The sequence below is a fragment of the Melanaphis sacchari genome, unplaced genomic scaffold (assembly GCF_002803265.2).
Source record: "Melanaphis sacchari strain LSU unplaced genomic scaffold, SCAv2.0 Contig96_pilon_pilon, whole genome shotgun sequence".
NCBI classification, from domain to species: domain Eukaryota; kingdom Metazoa; phylum Arthropoda; class Insecta; order Hemiptera; family Aphididae; genus Melanaphis; species Melanaphis sacchari.
The window spans coordinates 14,095-37,821 of record NW_020271686.1 but is presented as its reverse complement, the minus strand read 5'-3'; the positions used below and the strand labels follow the sequence as shown (position 1 = coordinate 37,821).

Genomic DNA, 23,727 nt, shown 5'->3' with positions numbered 1-23,727 from the left:
GAAAAAATATTCTCGCATGTACAAACGATTATCTATAATATTATAATTTAGAGCATTGATATTTTCAAGCGAGGGTTGGTCAGGTAGGCAGGTGGCTGATAGACTTATCCCTCTTAGTCCATCCCCTCCAAACTATATTATGTTCACCGTACCGTCACGTTAACTAGCCAACCTGCCCGTTCGCCATCGGTTCCATCCGTGTCCGTCCTCTGTCGACCGTATTACACATTTACTCTAGTACTAAAGCAACTCGTTCCACGTGACGTATGTGTACGCGAGTGTACGTTCTTGTTATCAGTCGGTGGTGTGTTATAAATTATAATACTGTACTTTATTGTTTGTGAACCGGTACTGTCCTCGCCGGTTGTTAGTCAATGGTCAATTGATGACAGATAAAACTTCATGTAATAATTTTAATAACACATACATGTGATCGTTAATATCGCTATATTGTTATTACACTAAATAGCATTAATAAGTGCTAATTCTCCACAGTCTTGGAGCTTAACTTTTGCCTGTTGTCATAAAACTTTCCCGTCGAGGTTTCATCGAACATCTTAATCAGGTTAATATACAATAATTTATTTTATTCAATTAGCTTCGTAGTTTTACCTAACCTAGCCTACGGTTTAGGATCTTCCATAGCACAATAAATGAGACGTTAGTTAAGAATTTTGGATAAATAGTTTATCTCAGTGCAAGAAAATTGTATATATCATTAAAGATAATGATCAACTAATCATTCCAATCATCAATACTCTCCGTCTAATAACAGGTATACCTCCCTTCGTTTCCAATCATACTTTAAACTCAAATTTGTACGTAATAACCTCTCAAAAACAGCACGCATCCTTTACAAACTTTTCGATCCTACTTATAATCATTCATTTAAACCTCATCGAAAGAGAACTAAATATAAATAATAATCTTGAAAATCCACCAAGACGCTTAGCTCGCAAAAAATAATGATAAGTGTAAATTAGCTTTGATATTCAGTATTTTAAATGGTCATAGGTAATTTTAGTAAAAATGAGTTTGGTAATTTTTCCTTTTAGTTTATAAGCAAACTGCTAAGAAAATCAAAAAAATTACCTCTTAAAAGTTTCAACTAGGAATAGACTAGGTACTAGACAAGATTTTTAAAAATCGATAGGTAAATTATTGATATAATACTCATGAACTTTTATGCTTACAAGTACACTGTAATAAAAAATCAATATATTCCTGGATAATACACATAATACAAAAATATAATTTTTTTATTATAATATTAAATTTGATAACATGTTTATAACATAATAAATTTACAATATTTATGTATATATAACTTCAGCTCAAGTAGAGATTCAAAGGCTATACCATATTGTGATACATACGTACGTTTTAAAAAGATTTGGTAGCGAGATAAGTTTTAGTACCTAATGTGATTGGCAACAATTTGAAATTAAATGTTCACATTAATACTTTATGATATGAAATTGATGTAGTTTCTTCACTTAAGTATTTGCTAATACAGTAGTATTGTTGTCAAAATATTTCATGTGTTGTAAAAAAGCAATTATTAAAAATTATTTGTAACTTATAAATGAATAAATAGTGAATACCGACATACCATATAGTGATATGAATTTGTACGTGGTTTAAAACAAAAATATTAATCGTAGATACTTAAAATATTTTTAATTACTCAAATTATAGTTGTCTATATACGATGATATTTTCAAAATATTTAGACTAATTTTAGGTTATATTTCATAGGTATATAACATTTTTGGATTTATTTTATTTTTTTATTATTTTTAATGTTTATAAACATTTTTATGCTTGGTAATGAAAATGTAATATAAAATTAATCATAAATTGTACATATAGAGAATTAAAAGTATAAAAAATACAAATGCATAATTTTTTAAGCATTTGAAATTTATTAAAATATTAATTAACTTTTTCACGAATATTTACGAACTATTTTTAGGTTAGTACAGATAATTAAGAATTGATACAATTTTTGATTTTAGCAGTTAAGAATTGAAACTTAATACAAAGTTTTTTATAATCTATATGCTGTTCTTATAAAAACCTCAACAACTTTAAAATACTCTAAATGCTCAATTTTCTTTATAAACATTTCAAATTTAAATCACTTAACTCCGACGCCGAATCGGTTTGTCGCTGCTATGTTTTTTTACAGCCAACAACCAAACAGTGTAGAAACTACACCTAAAATAATTCTACACTTCAATATTTTTCACTCTCAACATTTAAATCAGCATATAATGCTGTAAAATAACGATGATATTTTAATCACCGCAATAATACACCAACTGTTGCTACTTATAATGAGGCCAATTGTACGGTCACATTTATTATATTTTATTATACATTTTTACGGTCGTGTTCCGCTATACATTTAACGGTTGTTTTGATTTAGATTGGATTCTGCGGACATTTTGTTTAGTGCAGAGTACTAGTAAATTAGTAGATCTCAGATAGGTACATCTCGACCAGCGTGAGCATTCAGTCGTGCACATCCATCATGACTGCAGACATTTTGATTTTTAAATATAGACTGCCGACTGCGGTAATGTGGTAAATACTGCAGCGTGGATCGATTCCACATAAAATAACATGACATGACTTATGGTTAAATAATTTATTCGTTGACATTATAATGTCACGACAACAACCATTCAAGTTTATTTTTTATTTTTACCAAATCGTTGCAATCAAATACCTCGTTAGTATTGTTCAGCGGCTACCCGCGGGCATACGTTCCCGCGTTCCTAAAATTAAATAATATATTATTAAGTAAAAACCACTATCGAATTGCGCGAAATCATAGTAGGTAAGTAGGTATACCCGTTTTCTAGAATCTGTATTTTTTTTTTATAAATTCATTTTTGCGGGTAAACCTAATGCTTTTACATGATCCAAATAATTACCTTCGTTTTCTATATAAGGTGAAAATTAAGAAAGTTCTTTGCCGTGATACTATAATTGCGTCGATATATATACTCGTATATATCATACGATAATTATATAATATTATATACTTAAAAAACCAGTAAATATGTATATAATGTATAATATAATACATAGTAATATGAGTTGTAGTTAGTAGGTACGTACACACTACACATAATATAGCCATATAGTCAGTAGACAGTATAAGTACCTACTTATGTAGGTACATACCGAATACAGTATAGTAGCCTGCAGCGAGTACCTAGTACGGACAATTGTATTAGTAATGGAAAACTTAAAAATAACGCATATGCTATAAACTTACATAGGTATTACATGCCTAGTTTATTTTTTGAAAACATGAAGTGTGATATACTGGATATACGATAAACTTCCTGCGAGATTTATATCAAATGTGTGATTTATTTCAGTAGTTTTTCGTTGACGTGCTCTTACGCGCTAATAATTTCTGACTGGTGTTATATATAAATACAGGACTTACGTGCATAAACGTTTTCTACAATCGAGTTTTTCTAATATGAATATATTATACATTACGTACATAAAAAACGTTCATATAATACGTTTTAAGAGTAGTGTGTTCAATATACAATACATATTATACTTCAGTCTGCTTATTTTCGGTGTAACAATACATATACGTATTTTACTTTTTCGTTTTTGTTTTTTTCCGTTAACTCAACAGACCAAAACTATAATAATAATAACATCGGTGTATTAGGTAGATATATAACAAAATACCGCTAACACCTGCATTTTATTATAATCGGCTTGCAACTGTTTAAACACATAATATTATCGCATTAAACATCGCTACACTATAATATTGTATTCTCACGTTATATTTTTTAATATATACCATATATTATGTAATACTGACGAGTGACGAGTACTTTACCGGTACAAGCTTTTTATTTGTTTTTTTTTTAGAAGAAATATACGATCTATATCATATCATAGACATAATAAGTATATGTGTTAAGAGAGAAAAAAAACATAGAGCATGAGATAGATAATTTAAGTAAAGAAGCCACCCAGTGATGATACTTTCAATTTGGTTTATTTTTCATTTATTATTATTTTTTTTTTTATTATTATTATTAATGCAATAGATTTCTACATAATTTACGTTTAAGATATCTTGAGGGGTTACTTGGAATTGTGAGGGATGATAAATTCTTGATGAGAGGATTTGAATGAGTAGATAGACGGTGATGAAATTTTCTATAGAAACATTTGGCTTTGTCATGAATATTTTTTAAGTTACAATCTATATGTAGAGTATGGTTTGAGATATATGGAGGGGCATTTACTATTTTTCTTAATGTCATATTTTGAAAAGCTTGTATCTTATTTAGATTGGGCTTTTTAGCGTTTCCCCATAGCTGGAGTCTGTATGTCCAGATGGGTTTTAATAAGGATTTATACATGAGGAGTTTAATATTGATAGGGGTGACCTTGTTACCAATTAAATGTTTCAGCATACGTAGCCTATTGTTTAGAGATAGTCTGTTTTCACGTATGTGTTGAGCCCAAGTTAAACGCTTTTTATTTGTGAAAATGTTTTGTGTACATAAGTAGTTATGGAAATTTATACTAATAAGAGAAATATTTTTATACTATCATACGAGAGAAAACAACTGCATTACATATAAGTGATATAATATTATTTGCATTATTTCGCGCAGTATAATAAATAATAACATAATAAACTATATATTATTTATAAGTTAATAACATAAACGAACATAGGTACTATCGTATCGGTCGTCGTGCTCTTCTGAATTCTAAGAGAGTAATTTATTAGAAGTACCGGTACGTTTACAATATGTCATTGTTACAATAACCCGTTAGATCTTCCACTGACTCAGCTGTTTATTCTACTTTTATAGTTTGTACAATATATCCAGACGCATAGCCTGAATTTCCTTAGGTAAGCAGATGTTATGAAGAACATTTATTTTATTATAGACAATTATTTAAAAAATAAATATATTTGTCAATACAAATATTTATTTTTGAAAACTAATTTATATGAAATAATTTTTAAGGAGGAGGATTGTTACTACACTTACAATATCCACTCTGCATCACATGCGCTTTTTCATATTCAATTAATAACTGAAAATAATATTTTTTTAATTTTTACTATAGAGGTTGTAGAAACATTGCTGATTGCCAACTTCTAGTTTATATTTGAATAGTATAAATCGATATATTTCACTGAGAATGCTTCATTGATGGCCATCAATCTTTGTATTTATTTTTCTTTATGAAACGTCTTGTATACTATTACCTGTATTTGAAAATGTCTTATGATATAGTATAAAATTTCTTATAGTTTTTAATTTTTTTGTAATAATTTATACATTTGTGTTTAAACTTAGAATTTGGATATACCATATACAACAATTTACAAACAAAGTTTATAAGGATGGGGATTTATTCCCCATATCCTACCAACAATAAAAAAAAAAAAAACCAATCAACCTAATTTTGATTATTGTAGTGAAAGTATTAAGTTCGTTTGTCATATAAAACAGACAACAGAGTTAATAATAGGTATATTATTTACCTTTATTCTCACAGTTCTTGAGATAAATTATGGATAATAATCTAATTATGTTGGAAACAATTGTTGCTGTTTTTTAGAATCGTGACAAAAATGTATGAATAACTTTCAAAGACTATAAAATGAATGCTATTTTATTCGTAGATAATATTATTGTACGATCACTACTGTCATATTTTAAATTACTTTGTTACAGTACAAAACTAAAATAAATTAGATATTTTATAGTATACTTTTTAAAAGTTATTTATTTTTAATTTTGCAATAGTATGTATAACAGTTATATTGTTCAATTTTTGAATTTAAGAACATTTATATTATACGTTAGCACTTACTTAGTTATGTGTAAATAATAGGGAGGAAAGTTTGTATTAAAAATATGATAATTACAATATATATATTTATATATAAAATACTAAGTACATTTATACATTTATTTCATTTATTAGGTACAGGTGCAAATGTTCAATATACAAAGTAATACATTAAACAATATATAAAACTGATAAAAGTTGTGTTTTCATTTGTTTCTTTAATTTTAATATGGTTCTTTGAAGTTTAGATACGATGGCCAACGTACAATCTTTAAAAAAATAAAAATGTTGTGAAAATAAACTTTAAAAACGGTAAAAATGATTATCAAAAAATAATAAATTCTAATTGAAATACATTTTTATCTAAAATGTGTCAATTAAAGAAGAAATGATTTAAAATAATTTATGTACCTATTATACCTACTATAATAAAAATCATCAAGTATTTTTATTTTGTTACAATAATTACTTTCTAGAAATGCTTTACGCACCAACATTAAATTCGATTAAATAACTCGTTTTTGAAGAAAGTCACGCTATAACTATAAATATATAACAAATTGTAAGACACAGAACTAGTATTGTTTGTACTAAGTTTTTAAGGTATTCAATTTTTTATTTGTCACATTTAATTTGTTTATAGAATTATGTAACACTATTATGTAAAAATTACAAACAATAAGTAGAAGAGCCCCAGACAGCTCATAACTGCAATTTATAATCATATTTAATCTATATATATATATATATATATATATATAGTAATAATCCATTTAATGTACTTAACACATTTACATTTTACTCAAAACTCTTATATGATTTTTAAAATAATGTTTTTGCTTTTTTTTTTTTTAGATAAATTGATTTTCAATGTTAAATTTATTATTTCTGTTTAGCTAATAGCCTGTTGTAGATCATAATTATCTGTAAAATGAATTTGGTACATTATTTTTTATACTTTTAAAGTCATAAGCAATAGATTATAATATTTTACTCAGAATTGTAAGATAATAATTGTTCATATAATAATACTCGTTTGACCAATTTCACTTTTATCTGATTTAAAAATTAGAAAACTTTCTAGCGTTTTTTAAAATTACTATACTTACTGAGTTTTAATTTTTGTTCGAAAAAAAGATTATTAAAAATCATTCATTGGCAAAATTAAAAAGGTCATCGAATTTATAGCTATATTATGGAATAATTATAATAACCTAACCTAACCTAACCATTAATACCGTCTAATCACTTGACAGTTAGTAGTTATCACTTATACTCCATACAACTTTATTATTATTACTCGTGCATATAGTCAGTAATATTATTTTATATTATGTGGTTTCTCATAATAGTTATAATCAATTTAAGAGAACACTGAATCCGTATGATGTTTGTTGAAGACAACGTATGCAAAACAAAGTTTTATAAACATAAAACATAAAATCTGCTTTTAGAAAACAAATTCAATTTTAATAATTGAATTTATGTCTAATTAATATTAGAAATAAAAATAGTTGTCATTTTTAAAAAGGTTGATAAAAAAATGAGCTTTTATTGATATTTAAATTTTAAAATGAACTATATAAGCATTTTAAAATCGTATTATTTTATATACTTATAACTCACTTTAAAACAAAAAAACATTAATACAAGTCAATGAACAGCACTAGATAATTTTCTTTTCTCAAAGTTAAATAATACGTATGTCGATTTTCACTCCAATATTTAATAACTAACAATTAAACTTTGGTTCTACTAAAAAAAAAATTGAAGAGCTGTACGTTAACATAATGACGGATACAATGGGCTCAATTTAAATCAATCACATAAATTATAATCGACCAATATAAAATTTAAAATAATTCGATTTTAAAGTATATTATTGTAACGAACTCTGAAGTACTGTCTAAAAATATTTATGTAAGATATTTTATGTATGATAGATTACCAATACAATCCTATTGTCCTAAGAAGAAAACTCGTCTTCGTAATTCGTATAAAAACTTATACTAAAAAAAAAAAAGGACAAAAAGGTAACAAATCATCTTTAGAACGCGTACTACGCATCATTATAAAAATTATAAATATGCTTTGTGTAACGGTATTAAGTGTTGACAATACTTAATACAATATAAATTATGTACGTATTTGTACCCATTAAAAGATGGAATGGAAAACCGTGAAGGACAAAATACCTATAACTTCTCGTACTTTGTATAGATTCTATGAGTTGGATTTTTTACCGTTAACCTAACAATGGTGGGTAAACTCTAATACAGTTATATTTAAAATAAGAAAAAAAGTTGAGATTAAATTCATGGTAAATAATAATTTATTAAAAGAAATAAAATTAGAATTTTGATGAAATTGGATATTCTCGCATAAAATAACAATTTTTCATCAAACAATTTTAGTTTTTTGATTTTAGTTCAAAAAGTATTAATCATAAATACTTGAAACATACCGCTGCAACTTCAATTATTAGTTTCTATACTTCAAAAAATAATTTTAAAAATATTTAGACTAACTTTATGATATGTTTTAGAAATTTTAATTTTTGAATTTTGTTTAGTTTTATTTAAATTGCTGATTAATATTTTAATGTTTGGTCAAAAAGTTTAAAAATCGAATACAATTACCTGCAAAAGTTGTTTTTTTTAATTTAAAAATATATAGGTAAGATTTTTTAAAAGCATTTAAAATTCAAAATCATAAAAATAACCAATTTTATTTTAGGTTAAACACGTATGTGATATTCAATTTTTATAGGTAAGGCTTGGACATCTAATACATAGTTCCTCATAAGTAGTTCTAACTGAAACCAAAAAATATATAGGCAATATTTTTTTTATTTACATTTATTAAAGTTAAAAATTTGACAAAACAAGATATTTAAACAAATAATAGCATTCTTACTTATTTTATTGGAGTTTAAATAAATTCATGAAGACTCACAATTTTTAAATACTTATATTATTATTGTATTTTACTTAGTTTATGTAATGCAATTTTCAAAAATATTTAGATTTATTTTAAGCCATTGTTTACTTATATCGTATTATTAATAGTATTTTTTTTGGTTATTTTAAAAAGTATAAAGCAATTTTTACCTCTGAGTGTTTGTTCCTCCAAAATACGAACTAGATATAATTTTTTATACCATAAGGCATTTTTACTATGACAAAAAGTGATAAGTAAAGCAAGGACTTTCATGCATTTGCATATTTTTTCTGAATAACTTTATCGTATGCTTATTAAGTATACAATACAATTGTAATCAAATACTCGACATTTTTAATGCATATTTTGATAATCATCGAGAATAAAGCACTTCAGTAAATTTTTTTCATAAATTTAGGTCAATAGTTATATTTACGAATTGAAACTATAAATTGTTATAAAAAAGTTGGAAAACAATTTTTATTTTAATGGATAGTGGGTTAACTAGATTAGATCTGTATTGACTGATATCATTGTTTTTTTATACGTCAAGTACATAAAAAAATGTATTAAATAAAGTAATTAAAATGAATTAAAAGAATGAAAAATATTTAAAGAAAAAATGTTATTTTTTGTTGTGATATGACATGTGAGTGAATATTTTTATTTTTATTTTTTGATGCATAAATGCATATTTGATGATTTTTTAGTGCATAAGAATTCTTGCTCTAGTGATAAGTAATGACTATCACTAGAAAAAACTTACACATAGTTTAGAAATCAATAGATACCTACATTAATCGCTTCGCTTAGAATATAAAATGTGGTAATCTACTAGTTTACACTAGAAAATAAATACTGATAACAGTTTATAAGATAACGTATTATACTTAAAATTTGTATAAAACAATAAAGCTTATAAACTGGTAACTACTCGTTCGAATTTCAAACTTCGAAGTATAAAAATATGAAATTAAAAATGATGCTATTATTCAAAAGAGTAAAAAACTAAAAAATTATAATGACAAATAGTTTAGTTTATGACCTATAAAAAATGACTTAAAATTAACGTAATATATTTTCCAAATATGTAAAAACTTTTTGACAAAATTATTGTTCATCTTTAACAAATCGCCATGTAAGATGTTTGCCTATGAATAATAATATGTTTATTATGTTCATATGCGGTCACGTCATCGCATAGATACTTCCATACTATATTACTAGTATTTCGCGTGAGAACACAACTCATGGTATTGTTATAATATTATTATTATACCTATTGCCAGACACACAGTTTTTATTTATCAGTTATCACGGTAGGTACTGTATCCAAGTTGCCATCGTGTCACGCGACAATACATTCAATGATGATGACAACTGTAACGAAACGTAATTACGAGTTTATGCATACGATATAGTAGTATAGTACAATATGTACTTATGTTATATGATACATATAGTATACATATTATACATAATATTATAACTACGTAAGAATCTACTACATACTATCACGTCAAACATTACAATATAAATAAATACCTAATAATATGGTAAGTAATAAGTATAATAAAACGCACGTGTGTATACAACACCGCCGTCCGCCAACACAAAATTAATCAGAACCTAGTATATTTTTTACAATATTATACAAAGTGGAGAAAAAAACGATAGTTGCTTAAAAGTTGATTGTATATAAGTTTCCCACACATTTTGATTTTACGTGATGCTTTTCGAGCACTCACTCAGCTAGAAAAATGACCTTTAATTGTATAAAATACTCCTTCACGGCTTCTTCCTCAGGAAATAATTGTATGGTAGAATTAAAAATATTAGTCACAATTCTTTCGAGATTAAACTCCGCCAATAAATAAAATTTCCGTATGATGTGTTATCTCGTATTTCTACTGCAAATCTGTCCCGAATACGGATAATACCATAAAATCATAACTGCAGTCTGTAAAGTAAGTCATAAAGGAGACATTGAGTGTCAATGAATAGATATGCTTTTTCATGATTTTATCATTAACTAAAAATAGAAAACTGTTGAACGCTTTACTTTCCTGAAAACAAATGTTTAGCACTTAAACCATTGAAGTAAAACAAAAACCTCTTTCACAGTAGGTAGTCATACCGCTCGAATAACAATACAATAGTCAATACTCTATCGTGCATTCGTGAAAATACATGCCAACTACATCAAACTATTTTTTAAATATCTTAAATTCACAATAGCTGGTTATTATCAATATATATAGTTAATATGTTTTAATCGTTAATCAGCTTTTTTACCAATAGTATAATCGCTTTGTGTCTGTATAGTTATTTTTTTACTTTTCGTAGTCTTAAACTACCATTTTGGCTATTATTCTATTAAAATTTATATATTTTTGCATAAAAACTTGGCTGTATATTATATATGTTATATTATTACAATGTTTTATTCAAAAATGTCTATTAATCAATTATATATACCAATTACGAGAAGGCGCAATTTCAATAAAGAAAAAATTCTTATAGTTATGCGATAAACCAATTAGTATGTATTAAATCATTTAAATATATTATTGATTTTCTCCATGAAAAATACATTTTTAAGTAAGCTATTATGTATGAGTTAACTATTATTACGTAATAATTTCTTTTACTAAAAGTTAATATTTATGTAATGGTGTAAAATTAATTAAACTATTTTATATTTTTACTATACCTATCTATTTTATTTGTACGTAGATACGTTATTTAGGGAACCAATGTGTGTTTGACGTACAATACTTTTGCTTTGAGCGCAATAAGGCTACCTGTACTAGGGTCGCAATCGGGCATCACCTTCATCCGCTGATCCACTTGCAAGTGTATAAAAAGTTTAATTAAGTATATCGGTACTTACATTATTGAATGATGATATATTATATCATTGAGTATGCATTTTATTATAATATACCACATAGATAATGACATAATGGCAACTATGTGATTAACACAAAAGTAATAAACTAGATTAAAGACGCATATACATATGAAAATGGAACGTTCTGCACAAGTGAGAAATGTATACATTATTAATTAGAATCACGTTGTCACTTGTCGTCATTGTTATCATTCGCTGACGGGCTGATGACAAAACTATAAAATATAAATAATATAATATTAAATACTTTAATAAAATTCATATATGTATCATACATATACAGGTGCACTGAATACTATCTACGTTTACATCGGCATCCGCGGTATTGATAGCCTTTATTCTAACTATATAGGTAGTCTTTCGTAAATTCGTTGTTATTTATTCTTTTCGTTCGTACACCGTTGATTAAAGTTTACATAATATATATATATATATATATATACTAACTCACATATTACGAAATACACAATGTTCACTGTAATGGCAGTGAAGAGAAATAGTTTTTGAAAAAAACTATCTTATCTGCAAACATTAAAAATATGTATAGTTAAATATAGGTATCTATTGACATTTATTACCATTTGCGAAAATCGTATATTAAGCAGTGAGCACCCTACCGCTCGTAAAATAATTATACAGCTAACACCGCCATTCCATTATTCTGTATGCACATGGCACTACATAATATAATAATATGATGTAATATCTTAAATAATTCATTTTATTTAAAGTTCCTTCTTGTTTAGTCGTTCAAAAATATTCTAAGTTCATTATATTATTCCCATTTACAGAACTAATTATGGGATAAGAACCAACTAATCTATTGAATAATGGGTCTGGACAACGAGTCCCCCTTTTAGTAGGTATTATAGTTATTATACTATTATGCCGATCTACGACCTATTTATTTAGTAATTATTAATATTGAATACTTTAGAATTTTGTCAGATCAGTCTAATAATAAAATTGGTAAATTATTTTAATTTTATCATGATTTTTATTTTCTACATTTTAAATGATAACTTGTTTATTTTATTTATATTAAGTTTTGTGAATTGTTCTATTTATAATAATGATAAGTAAAACTAAATAACATGATATAAAATATAATATTATAATTATTAATAATATCTAGATGCCTACCTTTAATATATGCGATGTTATAAGCAAAAATTGGAACACACCAAATTACTTATGGAAAGCATAATTATTGCCTACCTACAATTAGAAATATTAATAAATTATACAGGTTGAGATTCCGTGCGAAGAGGTTAAAATTGTTTATCGTTTGCAAAGATATTATATTGAACGATGAGGTATAGTGCGAGGGGCGGTGGTCGTTTGGGCGAAGGTAATAATTTTTACCAAAAAAATAATAGTCCATTTGGGCGACTATCATTTGTACCGTTTGGGCGAGTGAAATTATTTTTACCTGCGTGCGAGGTAAAAACTGGGTGACAGATAGATACTGATGATATTATTGCAATATTGCTAATCGTTATTAATCACTATTATCGAAAATAAGATTACGATTCAGACACGCTGTCCAAGTTGTACATAATAACACTGTAGTGTGCTATGTGTAGTGTCTTGAATAATATTTTCATGTACAAATATTTAAAAATTAATTTTAACAATAATAGTCAGTTGTAAGTTTTTTTATTTTTTTACATTTATCTAAAATGGATTTAAAAATCGAACATATTTTAACTACGAAAAAAGGTAAAAAATGTATAGCTATCGAACAGTTCAAGTACACGGAATCAAATATTCTTCAAAATGAAACAATTCGATTTCGTTGTACAAACAAAAAATGTAAAGTAAGTGTCTTAATTGATAGTCATTTAAAAAATATATTAGAGATGACAACACATTTACATAATCATGAGCTAAGTACAAAAAGATCTTTAGCTATAGATATAATTCGAAGTTCTTCTAAAAAAAAAAGTTACTGAACAAATACATGAAAAACCTAATAAAATTATTAGGAAAGAATTATTAGTAGATAAGTCAGGACTTCAGGATGAACTTAACTATTCTGATATTGATTTAATTAGGCGATCAATTTATCGTAGTCGTAAACAACAGTACCCAATATTACCAAAATCGCAAAAAGAGTCATTTGATCAATTATATGATATGCAATCAACAATTAAATACAATGATCAGCAATTTTGTTTTATAAATCAACAAAAGTCAATTGTAATTATAACGTGTCGTAACAATTTACAATTCCTGTGTAAATCTAAAAATGTCTTTGGAGACGGGACATTTTCGTATTGTCCCAAGTTTTTTTGTCAACTATATACATTACATGTCTATACTTACAATTATTATGTACCAGTAGCATATATATTTTTAACATTAAAATCAAAAAACAATTATTTAAATATGTGGTTTAAAATATCTAAGTTATTTTATTATTAATTATTCATATTTTATATGATTTTGACTGTAAATTACTTATATTTTATATGACTTTGACTTATTATTAATTATTTATGCGTTATATGATTTTTGGCTGTAGACTCCTTATACTTTATATGATTTTTGACCAAATATTTACATTTTATATGATTTTTGACTTATTATTATTAATTATTCATATTTTATATAATTTTGTTTAATTAATTGTTGAGTGTATATTATAAGCATTTTTATACCGCTTAAACAGTATTTTTAATTGAATAATTCTCGCCCAAACAGTAGTTTTAGTTGACTAAACCCTCGCCCAAACGGTATATAGTTATTCGCCCAAACGGACTATATTTTGGGTCGATTCGCCCAAACGGTCTACGCCCAGTGCGAGTGCAAGTAGCAGGTACTTTCCAAATATATTATAGTATTATACAGCATATTATACAAAGATAATCAAAAATGTATAAACTTATGAAGTTAAACGTAGTTTAGTCATATTTTAATTGTTTTTCGGGAAAAGAAATTTTTAGAACGGAACGGTAAGTTAAAAGAATGATAGCTCTATCATTATAAAATATAACGATAGAGCTCTCTATCGTTATATTTTATAATGTAATAAATTAGCACCTGACTGGTTTTTGAATACGGTAACAGTATACCTTCACTATGTACTATAGATAACGCAGTCTAATTGTGTAACTTTTGAAACTAAAAACTAATTTCGAATCCTTTAAAGTGCTTAGGAGGGTCAAACATTGATTAACAACGAGTTATAAATGTGTACAAATCTGTCCATTTATACAACTATTATGTGACTATTTTTTTATTTTTTTTTTTCAGTAGATCATAAAATTATACACAACGTCAGCAAAATGAATTAAATTAAATTTTAATGGCAAAACAGCTATAATTCGAATCTGAAATAATGACATTCTGCCCAAGCCTATAAGCTAAATTCTATATAATATAATAGTAAAATATTAGATAAATACAATATTAATATCTATGTACCGTTACGAATTGCTTAGGTATCTATTAATCATAATATTATATGATAATAATATCATCTAATTTTAATAATATTCTTATCAAATTTATACCCAACTTATTATAACAGGTGTCGGTAATCATAGTAATCTCGGTTTTTGGGCGGTTTGGCCGTAATGCGTCATAACATTACCACGATTTAAAGTTTAAACAGTATATCAAAGTAGCGCGAACTCGGGCGCACGTCTTAGATCGTGTTCCGCGACGGAAATCACCAATCGCCCATTGTGTCCGCTGACATTACATCCTCGGATCATCCGTGCCCCGTGGGATTTGTGATAATACTTCACGCAGGACAAACACGAAAACGACGATAACAATAATATTAATATTATAATGACACTCGAGCACGGCTTGACGTCGTGCTGCCCGCGGACAAAAACTACTATTAACGTTATCTGCGTACAGGTGTACTGTGTGTCTGTGTGACGTGGTGTACGGACTGCGGATAATATTTGAAGCAAAACTTCCACGATTGTCCGTGGTATCATCGTAGAACGTAACGACTAGTAAATAGTAATCGCTGCGTGACCGTGGTTGTGGGTCGAGTGTACAGTGAACTCGTCCGGCGCGGCAGTTGTAGTACTATCAGTCGTTCCCTCCGCCGCCCCCCCCCCCCCCCCCCCAACCCGTCTTCACCCGCCCCTTGATCGCCAGCTCCGCGGCGACCTTATTGTCGTGCGAAACTGCGAAATGTCAGGTTGAAGTGTTGAACTTTCGTGGGCGGCCGTCGTACGGACCATATTACACAGTGATGGCCTTGGTCCGCTGCGGGGCCCCCGTCGTCGCGGTACCGTTCGGTGCGTTTGTCGCTCTTCAGTTTCCGCCGACACACGTGTGGCCGTAAAAGGCCGGACGCAATAAGTTCCACACCCCAAAAAAAAAAAAAAAATCGTCTGCCCGCAATGGCCAAAAGGTAAAATGCCGTGTCCTTCTCGTGACGTCGGTTTTCTAAATTTCTCTAACCCTCGATTTGCGGACAGTATTCAACGCCCGTTACACTGTTGATGAGCTTTGATAAAATAATAATATTTCTCATTAACCGTTCTAATATGCCTTGTCCAAAGGTTTTTTTTATTGCCTCGAAATTAATTCTCGGCTGATAAAATTATCCGTGTTCTTTTTTTTTCAGAATGGAACAAGTGGTCTGGGTGCCGGACCCCAAAGAGGGCTTTGTACTGGCCACAATTGTAGATCTAGGAATGGACGAGGTCACCGTACAACCTGTAGGAACGTCAAAAGCCCATTTTACACTACCTTTGGACCGGGTGTATACAGCTGATCCTCATTTTGACAATAAAGATGTCGATGATAATTGTAAGCATACTATTAATCTACAACAAATCCAAGATTGATATGGTGACTTAGTTTTATTCCCGATTTACAGGTTCTCTGATGCATTTGAACGAAGCCACTTTATTAAACAATGTCAAAATAAGATACTCAAAAGATAAAATTTATGTGAGTGATTTAAAATATTTTTTTTATTATATCTATTCAATATTATATTTTTATTTTGAAATTAATCTGGGTTAAACTAAAAACAGTAAAAACTATACTATTATACCTTGCCTAGTGTCTGTGTTAGATTAATTTTATATCACTGTAATAATTATTCATAAATAATCATAAACAGCTATTCATTTTATGAAAAATCATTAGTAAGTACTAATTTTCAAACAATTTTTCAGACCTATGTTGCTAACATATTGATATCTGTAAATCCATACATAGAAATCAAAAATCTTTATTCAGCTGATGTTATGCAGAAGTATAAAGGAAAATCTCTTGGCGTTTTACCTCCACATGTATTTGCAATTGGTACCTATTATATTTAATAAATAAAAAAATAATTTAAGAATATAAACTCATATTTTATTTTTATCTAGCTGACAAATCTTTCCGGGATATGAAAGTTCTTAAACAATCACAGTCTGTTATTGTGTCTGGTGAATCAGGTGCTGGAAAAACAGAATCTACAAAGCATTTGTTACGATACCTATGTTATCAGTGGGGATCTTCTAATGGACCAACAGCTGATCAAAAAATTTTAGATGGTAACAATATTAATTGTTCAATACAAATTAAAAATTTAGTATGCTTAAATATATATATTTATATTTTTTTTTTTTTTAGCAAATCCTGTCTTGGAAGCTTTTGGAAATGCTAAGACAACACGTAACAATAATTCATCAAGGTTTGGAAAATTTATGGAAGTTCATTTTGATAATTCATGTTCTGTTGTTGGAGGATATATCAGTCATTATCTTCTAGAAAAATCTAGAGTTTGTATTCAAAGTTCAGAAGAACGTAATTACCACGTATTTTATTTGCTATGTGCTGGAGCCCCACTTGATTTACGTGGTAAATTATCACTTGATAATCCTGATGCTTTTAATGTAAGTTAACTTTAAGAAAATATGTAACATGTATAGAAAATCAGTATCATATATTTTTATAGTATTTGAAGAAAGGCTGTACTCAATATTTTACTAACAACCAAACTAGTAAAATGTTAGAAAATGACCAAAAGAGTAAACTTCAAAATAAACAAGGGGGTCTTAAAGATCCAATGTTAGATGATGTCAAAGGATTTTCTACAATGGACGAAGTTAGTTCTTTAATTAATATTTTAAAATTGTAAAATGTATAATTATGTTTTTTCATTAATTTTAGGCTTTGAGTAGACTTGGGCTATCTAACAAAGAAAGATGTGACATTTACACAATTGTAGCAGCTGTTTTACACTTAGGGAATATAGAATTTGAAGAGAACATTGAAAGCACTAAAGGTGGTTGTAAAGTGACAGAAAAAACTGAATGTAGTTTGTCTGTTGTTGCCAAATTGCTGTCTGTTGACGTTGATGAGCTTCGACAAGCACTTATTACTAAAGTAATGATGACTAATCGAGGTGGTCTCAAGGGAACTGTAATTATGTATGGAAAAATATATATTAATAACTGTATTAATTCTGTTTACTAATTAAATCAATTTCTAATAATAGGGTACCATTAAAGCAATATGAAGCAAATAATGCTAGAGATGCTCTTGCTAAAGCCATCTATGGAAAACTATTTGATAATATTGTTTATAGGATAAATTCAAGTATACCATCTAAGGCATCTAGTTATTATATAGGTGTATTAGATATTGCCGGATTTGGTAAGTAATTAATATTACTATAGTATTATATCATAATATTAAAACTACAAAAATATTTTTATGATTATTATTTCCTTTTAGAATATTTCACCGTTAATAGTTTTGAACAATTTTGCATAAATTATTGTAATGAAAAACTCCAACAATTTTTTAATGAACGCATTCTTAAAGAAGAACAAATGCTTTATGAGCGCGAAGGTTTAGCTGTTAGAAAAATTGAATTTGTCGACAATCAAGATTGTATAGGTAAAAAATATAAACTACTAAAATTAAGACATTACTGATAGTAAAGTACCAACTATTAAATTTGTTTGATTATGGTTCATATTCAGATTTAATTGAATCAAAAAATGGTGGTATATTCAATTTATTGGATGAAGAATCAAAGCTACCAAAACAAAGTTCAGAACATTTTACAACTGAAGTGCACAAACGTTGGCAAGGGCATTTCAGACTTGCCTTAGCTAGAGCTTCAAAACTCAAAGCTCATCGAGAAATACGAGATGATGAAGGTTTTATGGTTAGACATTTTGCTGGAGCTGTATGTTACCAAACTGTAAGCATCAATATATATTTTTTATAACTTAAGATTTTTCATTATTTAAACTTAAAATTAAATTTAAACATTATATTTAATATTTATAGATTTTGTAGTAAATTTGTATTAAAATTAATGTTTCAATTGTCTTACTAATGTAAAAAACCCATTGCCTTTCTTATTTTATTACAATTAAAATATAAAATTATGAAATTATATTTTTTATTTATATGTATAAGACTTATTAAAGTTGTTACTTTACAGGGCCAATTTATTGATAAAAATAATGATGCTCTTCATGCAAACTTAGAAGGTCTAGTTCAAGAAAGCAACAATCCATTCTTACAAAGCCTATTTGCTACGAGCACATTATGTGCAAACAAAGGAAAATTAAACTTTATAAGTGTTGGATCAAAATTTAAAAGTCAATTGGCTGAGCTTATGGAAAAATTAAGGAGTACTGTAAGTTAAGTTATTTTGGAGTAAATCAATGTTTCATTTGTTTTAATTATTTTAAAGGGTACAAACTTTGTTCGATGTATTAAACCAAATGACAAAATGGTGGATCACCTGATAGATGGTGGATCAATTCTATCCCAATTACAATGTTCTGGCATGACAAGTGTATTAGAACTTATGCAACAAGGTTTTCCATCTCGTGCTCCATTTCAACAACTTTATGATATGTACAAGCAAAGACTGCCTCCAAAGCTTGCACGCCTTGATCCAAGAATATTTTCTAAAGTATTTAATGAATATATGATAAACATTTTTATAGATATTAATAAATTAATAATAATTATAATATTTTATATTAGGCATTGTTCAGAGCAGTTGGAGTTAATGAAGGTGATTACAAGTTTGGTGTATCAAAAGTGTTTTTTCGACCAGGCAAATTTGCTGAATTTGATGCTATTATGCATTCAGATCCAGAAAATTTAAAACAAATGATTGAAAAGGTGCAAAAATATCTGACTACTTTACATTGGAAACAATCTCAATGGTGTGCTTTATCTGTTATTAAATTTAAGACATTTTATCAGTTTAAATATTCTGTAAACGATACACCAATACTTACAAGGCATTAACTTTGTTATAGTAAAAAAATAAAATATTGTATCGACAATCAAATCTTATAATAATTCAAAAAAATGTGAGAATGCATTTATCAAAAATTAAACACAGGCCTAGATATATGGGAATAAAAAAAATAAATGGTCTTAAAGTGAGTTAAATACTTAAAATCTATTATAATTGCAATACTATGTATTATTTATCAAATATTAATTCTTATAATCATCATATATATTTTTTTTTTTTTTAGACCATATTAAATGAAATGGAAACATTGGCAGGACAAATTAAAAAAGATAATGCTCTTTGTTTATCTGATGCTCAAAATTTACGAATCGAATTTGATTTAGCTATTAAAAAGATTAGAGTAATTAATTAAAAGTTATATAATTGTCATTATTTTTAATTCTTGATTAATTATTTTAGAATAATGAAAATATCAAAGCAGCTGAAATAAACAATATTTATAATAGTTTGGTTAAAGCAGCCAATTCACAAATGGAAAGTTTGAGAAAGAAAGCAGATGCCGAAAGAAGTGCTGAAGCTGAAAAACAACGTTTAGCTAAATTACAAAAAGAAATGGAAATGGTTAAGGCTATTAAGGATAAAGAAGAACATGCCAAATTAGAAGATGAACAAATTAAAAAACAGTGAGTGAAATTATTCATAATTTTTAATGTTTAATTTTATTGTTTTAATTTAAAAATTATGGCTGACTTTTGTTTATAGAAAAATAGAAATAGAACTTCGCCGTAAAGCAGAAGAAGAAATACATAAAAATGATATTTTCTTAAGTAAAGTAAGTATTGTTCAAAAGTATATTACTAGTTATTATGTGTTATTTATTTATTAATTAAATTTTAAATTTAGGAAGAGATTGATAAAGCTGCATTAGCCGAAGCTAAGTTTAGAGAGCAAATGGAACAAGAGCGACGTGATCATGAACTCGCTTTACGATTAGCACAAGAAACAAATAGTTTTGTTGAAGATATCTCTAGTACCTACTCAAAGTAAGTATAATAAATATAATGAATATTATTAGTATAAATAAGAGTAAAAAAAATGTATACATCTTTATCAAATAGGAGATCTACAAATTTAGAACAACCATCGAGTAAATATGATTTGTCTAAGTGGAAGTATTCAGAACTTAGAGACACTATCAACACTTCCTGTGATATTGAACTACTGGAGGTAAATCTAAATTCAATATGATTGATTTTATTAATGATGTACAATAATAGAATTTCTGCAATAGGCTTGTAGAGTGGAATTTCATCGTCGTCTCAAGGTATACCACGCTTGGAAAGCCAAGAACAAAAAACGTACTTACATGGATGACAACGAAAGAGTGCCTCGTTCCATAATGGATACTGGTAAATGCCATAAATTATAATTAAGTTATTTTTATCTATCAGATATTGATATAAGTGCGTTACATCATAATTTTTTTTTTTGCAGCTAATCAGTCCAAGGGAGTCAAGCATTATCAAAACACAAAGGTACAGCCAATAATTCCTACGAGTAGTCAGCGTTATTTTCGCATTCCGTTTGTACGTTCAAATACACCCACTAGAGCACCTGGATCGGGAGGAGATCAGCATCGCGGATGGTGGTATGCACACTTCGATGGACAATATGTTGCTAGACAGATGGAACTACATCCTGATAAACCAGCAATTTTGCTTAATGCCGGTAAGACTTCAATAGTATCGATTATATTTAGTCAACGAGCGTCTAATCTTTTGAAAACTTGTGTGTTATGTTTTAAAAACATTACTCGTTGAATAGATAATAAAGTAAAAATATATTTTCATTCTAGGGAAAGATGATATGCAGATGTGTGAACTAAGTTTGGATGAAACAGGATTAACTCGTAAAAGGGGTGCTGAAATATTAGAAAATGATTTCAATAAAGAATGGGAAAAACATGGTGGCAAAACATATACTAGGAATAATGTTAATTAAGTATCTGTAGTTTGTATACAAACTTGCTGTTAAGATTGTTGTTTCAAGTAAATGTTTAACTATAGGTATAAAATTAATCCAAAATGTCACATTCCTTTCAATTTTGATCTTTTTTGTATTATTTTATGTTTTGTTCCTATAATTGGGTGTTTGGTTTTTATCAGATTGTGATAGATATGATAAATAAATTACAGTATTCAATTATTGTTTTAAACATTTTTTTTTTTTTTTTTAGTAATTTCTTGTTGATGTAATTGTTGCACCAATATCAAATCTCAAATTTGAAAAATTATTTTTTGGTTTTTTTATTTATTTAAAAATTAAATATTAACTATTTTATATTGTTATTTCTTAACAAATTTCTAATCACTAAAACAAATATTGAATGTTAAATGTTCTAACAGTTTTTTATTGAACACTAAAAACAATATATCTATCTATTATAAAACTCGTTACAAATTATTGTATTAATATTTAATATAAATCTGTGATAATAAGCTGGGAACTTGAAACAAATATATAAAATTGTTATTTGGACATTTTATTATTTACATAATCATATTTATTAATTTATGAAATATTTTATTTAAAAACAAATAATGAGAAAATGTAATGAATATATAAATTATAATGTATTCTGATTTTTATAATAATTATTTTCATTGATACTTGTTTTAAGATCAATAACATTTTTAACTATGGCATATGTGTATGTTAAATAAAATTAAAACCATAAATATTTATATGTAGTTTGAATTTATTATGTTTTTTAGCGAGATTAGCTACTTCCATGTTCTATTTCTTTACAGTATTATAGTTAATTAACAGTTGTAACACATATTATTTTAAAAATATGCTAAAGTACATTAATTTCTCAATAGGTAACTTTATTCTAGTTGTATAGTATACAACTACCTATACACACGTGTATTATCTGATAATTATAATATTATCAGACTAAATGAAGCTTTACACTAAACGAATAATTGTGTGGTTAATAACCCCCCCAGAGCTTGTCTTTTTAAGCAGTCCAAGACATTACCATTTTGAGAGTTCAGGGAAGTAACACAAAGAAAACTTTTTCTAAGGAGACGGGATCATACTTTGTTTCATATGCCAAACGTTCTGAACTGCTCATTCATGGGTAAATCTTTGTATGCTGGTGACACTGGGTGTCAGGAATGCTTTCATACTTCAATATTTTCAAATGGAAGGAATCTCACTATCTGGATACATTTAGGGCTCAGGCCCTAGATCTCAAACAAGAAAGTAAAATATTAACTTAAAACACTGTTATAAAAAACAAAATGTTAACACTTGTTGAATATATATATTTAATATTTGGCATTCGTGTAGCAGGTGATCTAACGCTATTTTTTAGGTATAGTAAGTAATCCACTATATTACATTAGGTATAATTGGTGACTTACAATTATTAAATTAGATGAATGAAAACCATTTGTACAATTTTATATAGTAATGCTTTTGATCATTTGACTTTAAGTCTGTAAACCAGAAAATTTTCTTAATTCACAAACAATTAATGTACTTACTATTTATCTATACACTATTTTAAGAATTATAAATATTAAATTAATATAAATATTTGGTGAATATTTCAAGTGTCTAGGATAATATTTGTTCTCATAAATTTATTCTTGAATAAACAATGAGTTTGACAACAAAATCTTGAAAGTTGGAGAATATTCAAATAATTGTGTTGTATTTCACTGGCAACATTATACAGCTAAAATTTTCATAACTTCTTTAAGGGAAAAACGTTTGCGGATCATCT

At 27.4% G+C, this 23,727-nt stretch overlaps 1 protein-coding gene across 2 annotated transcripts; it reads left to right on the top strand.

Moving 5' to 3' along the window:
- The first annotated feature begins 263 nt into the window (after positions 1 to 263).
- On the top strand, positions 264 to 22,106 carry LOC112603118 (myosin heavy chain 95F). 2 transcript variants are annotated; one of them, XM_025351549.1, is made up of 23 exons: positions 264 to 565; positions 16,323 to 16,507; positions 16,578 to 16,651; positions 16,882 to 17,011; positions 17,080 to 17,247; positions 17,327 to 17,589; positions 17,652 to 17,801; positions 17,867 to 18,126; positions 18,195 to 18,352; positions 18,434 to 18,598; positions 18,685 to 18,908; positions 19,155 to 19,352; positions 19,410 to 19,634; positions 19,709 to 19,917; positions 19,992 to 20,115; positions 20,215 to 20,331; positions 20,391 to 20,614; positions 20,694 to 20,763; positions 20,835 to 20,974; positions 21,050 to 21,158; positions 21,223 to 21,340; positions 21,426 to 21,659; positions 21,787 to 22,106. In XM_025351549.1, the coding sequence occupies exons 2-23, from the start codon at positions 16,324 to 16,326 to the stop codon at positions 21,930 to 21,932; spliced, it is 3,690 nt and encodes a 1,229-aa protein (XP_025207334.1). In that variant the 5' UTR covers positions 264 to 565; position 16,323; the 3' UTR covers positions 21,933 to 22,106. The 2 variants fall into 2 exon arrangements, with proteins under 2 accessions (XP_025207334.1, XP_025207333.1); XM_025351548.1 differs by lacking the exon at positions 264 to 565 and adding an exon at positions 16,096 to 16,106.
- The last annotated feature ends 1,621 nt before the right edge of the window (positions 22,107 to 23,727 follow it).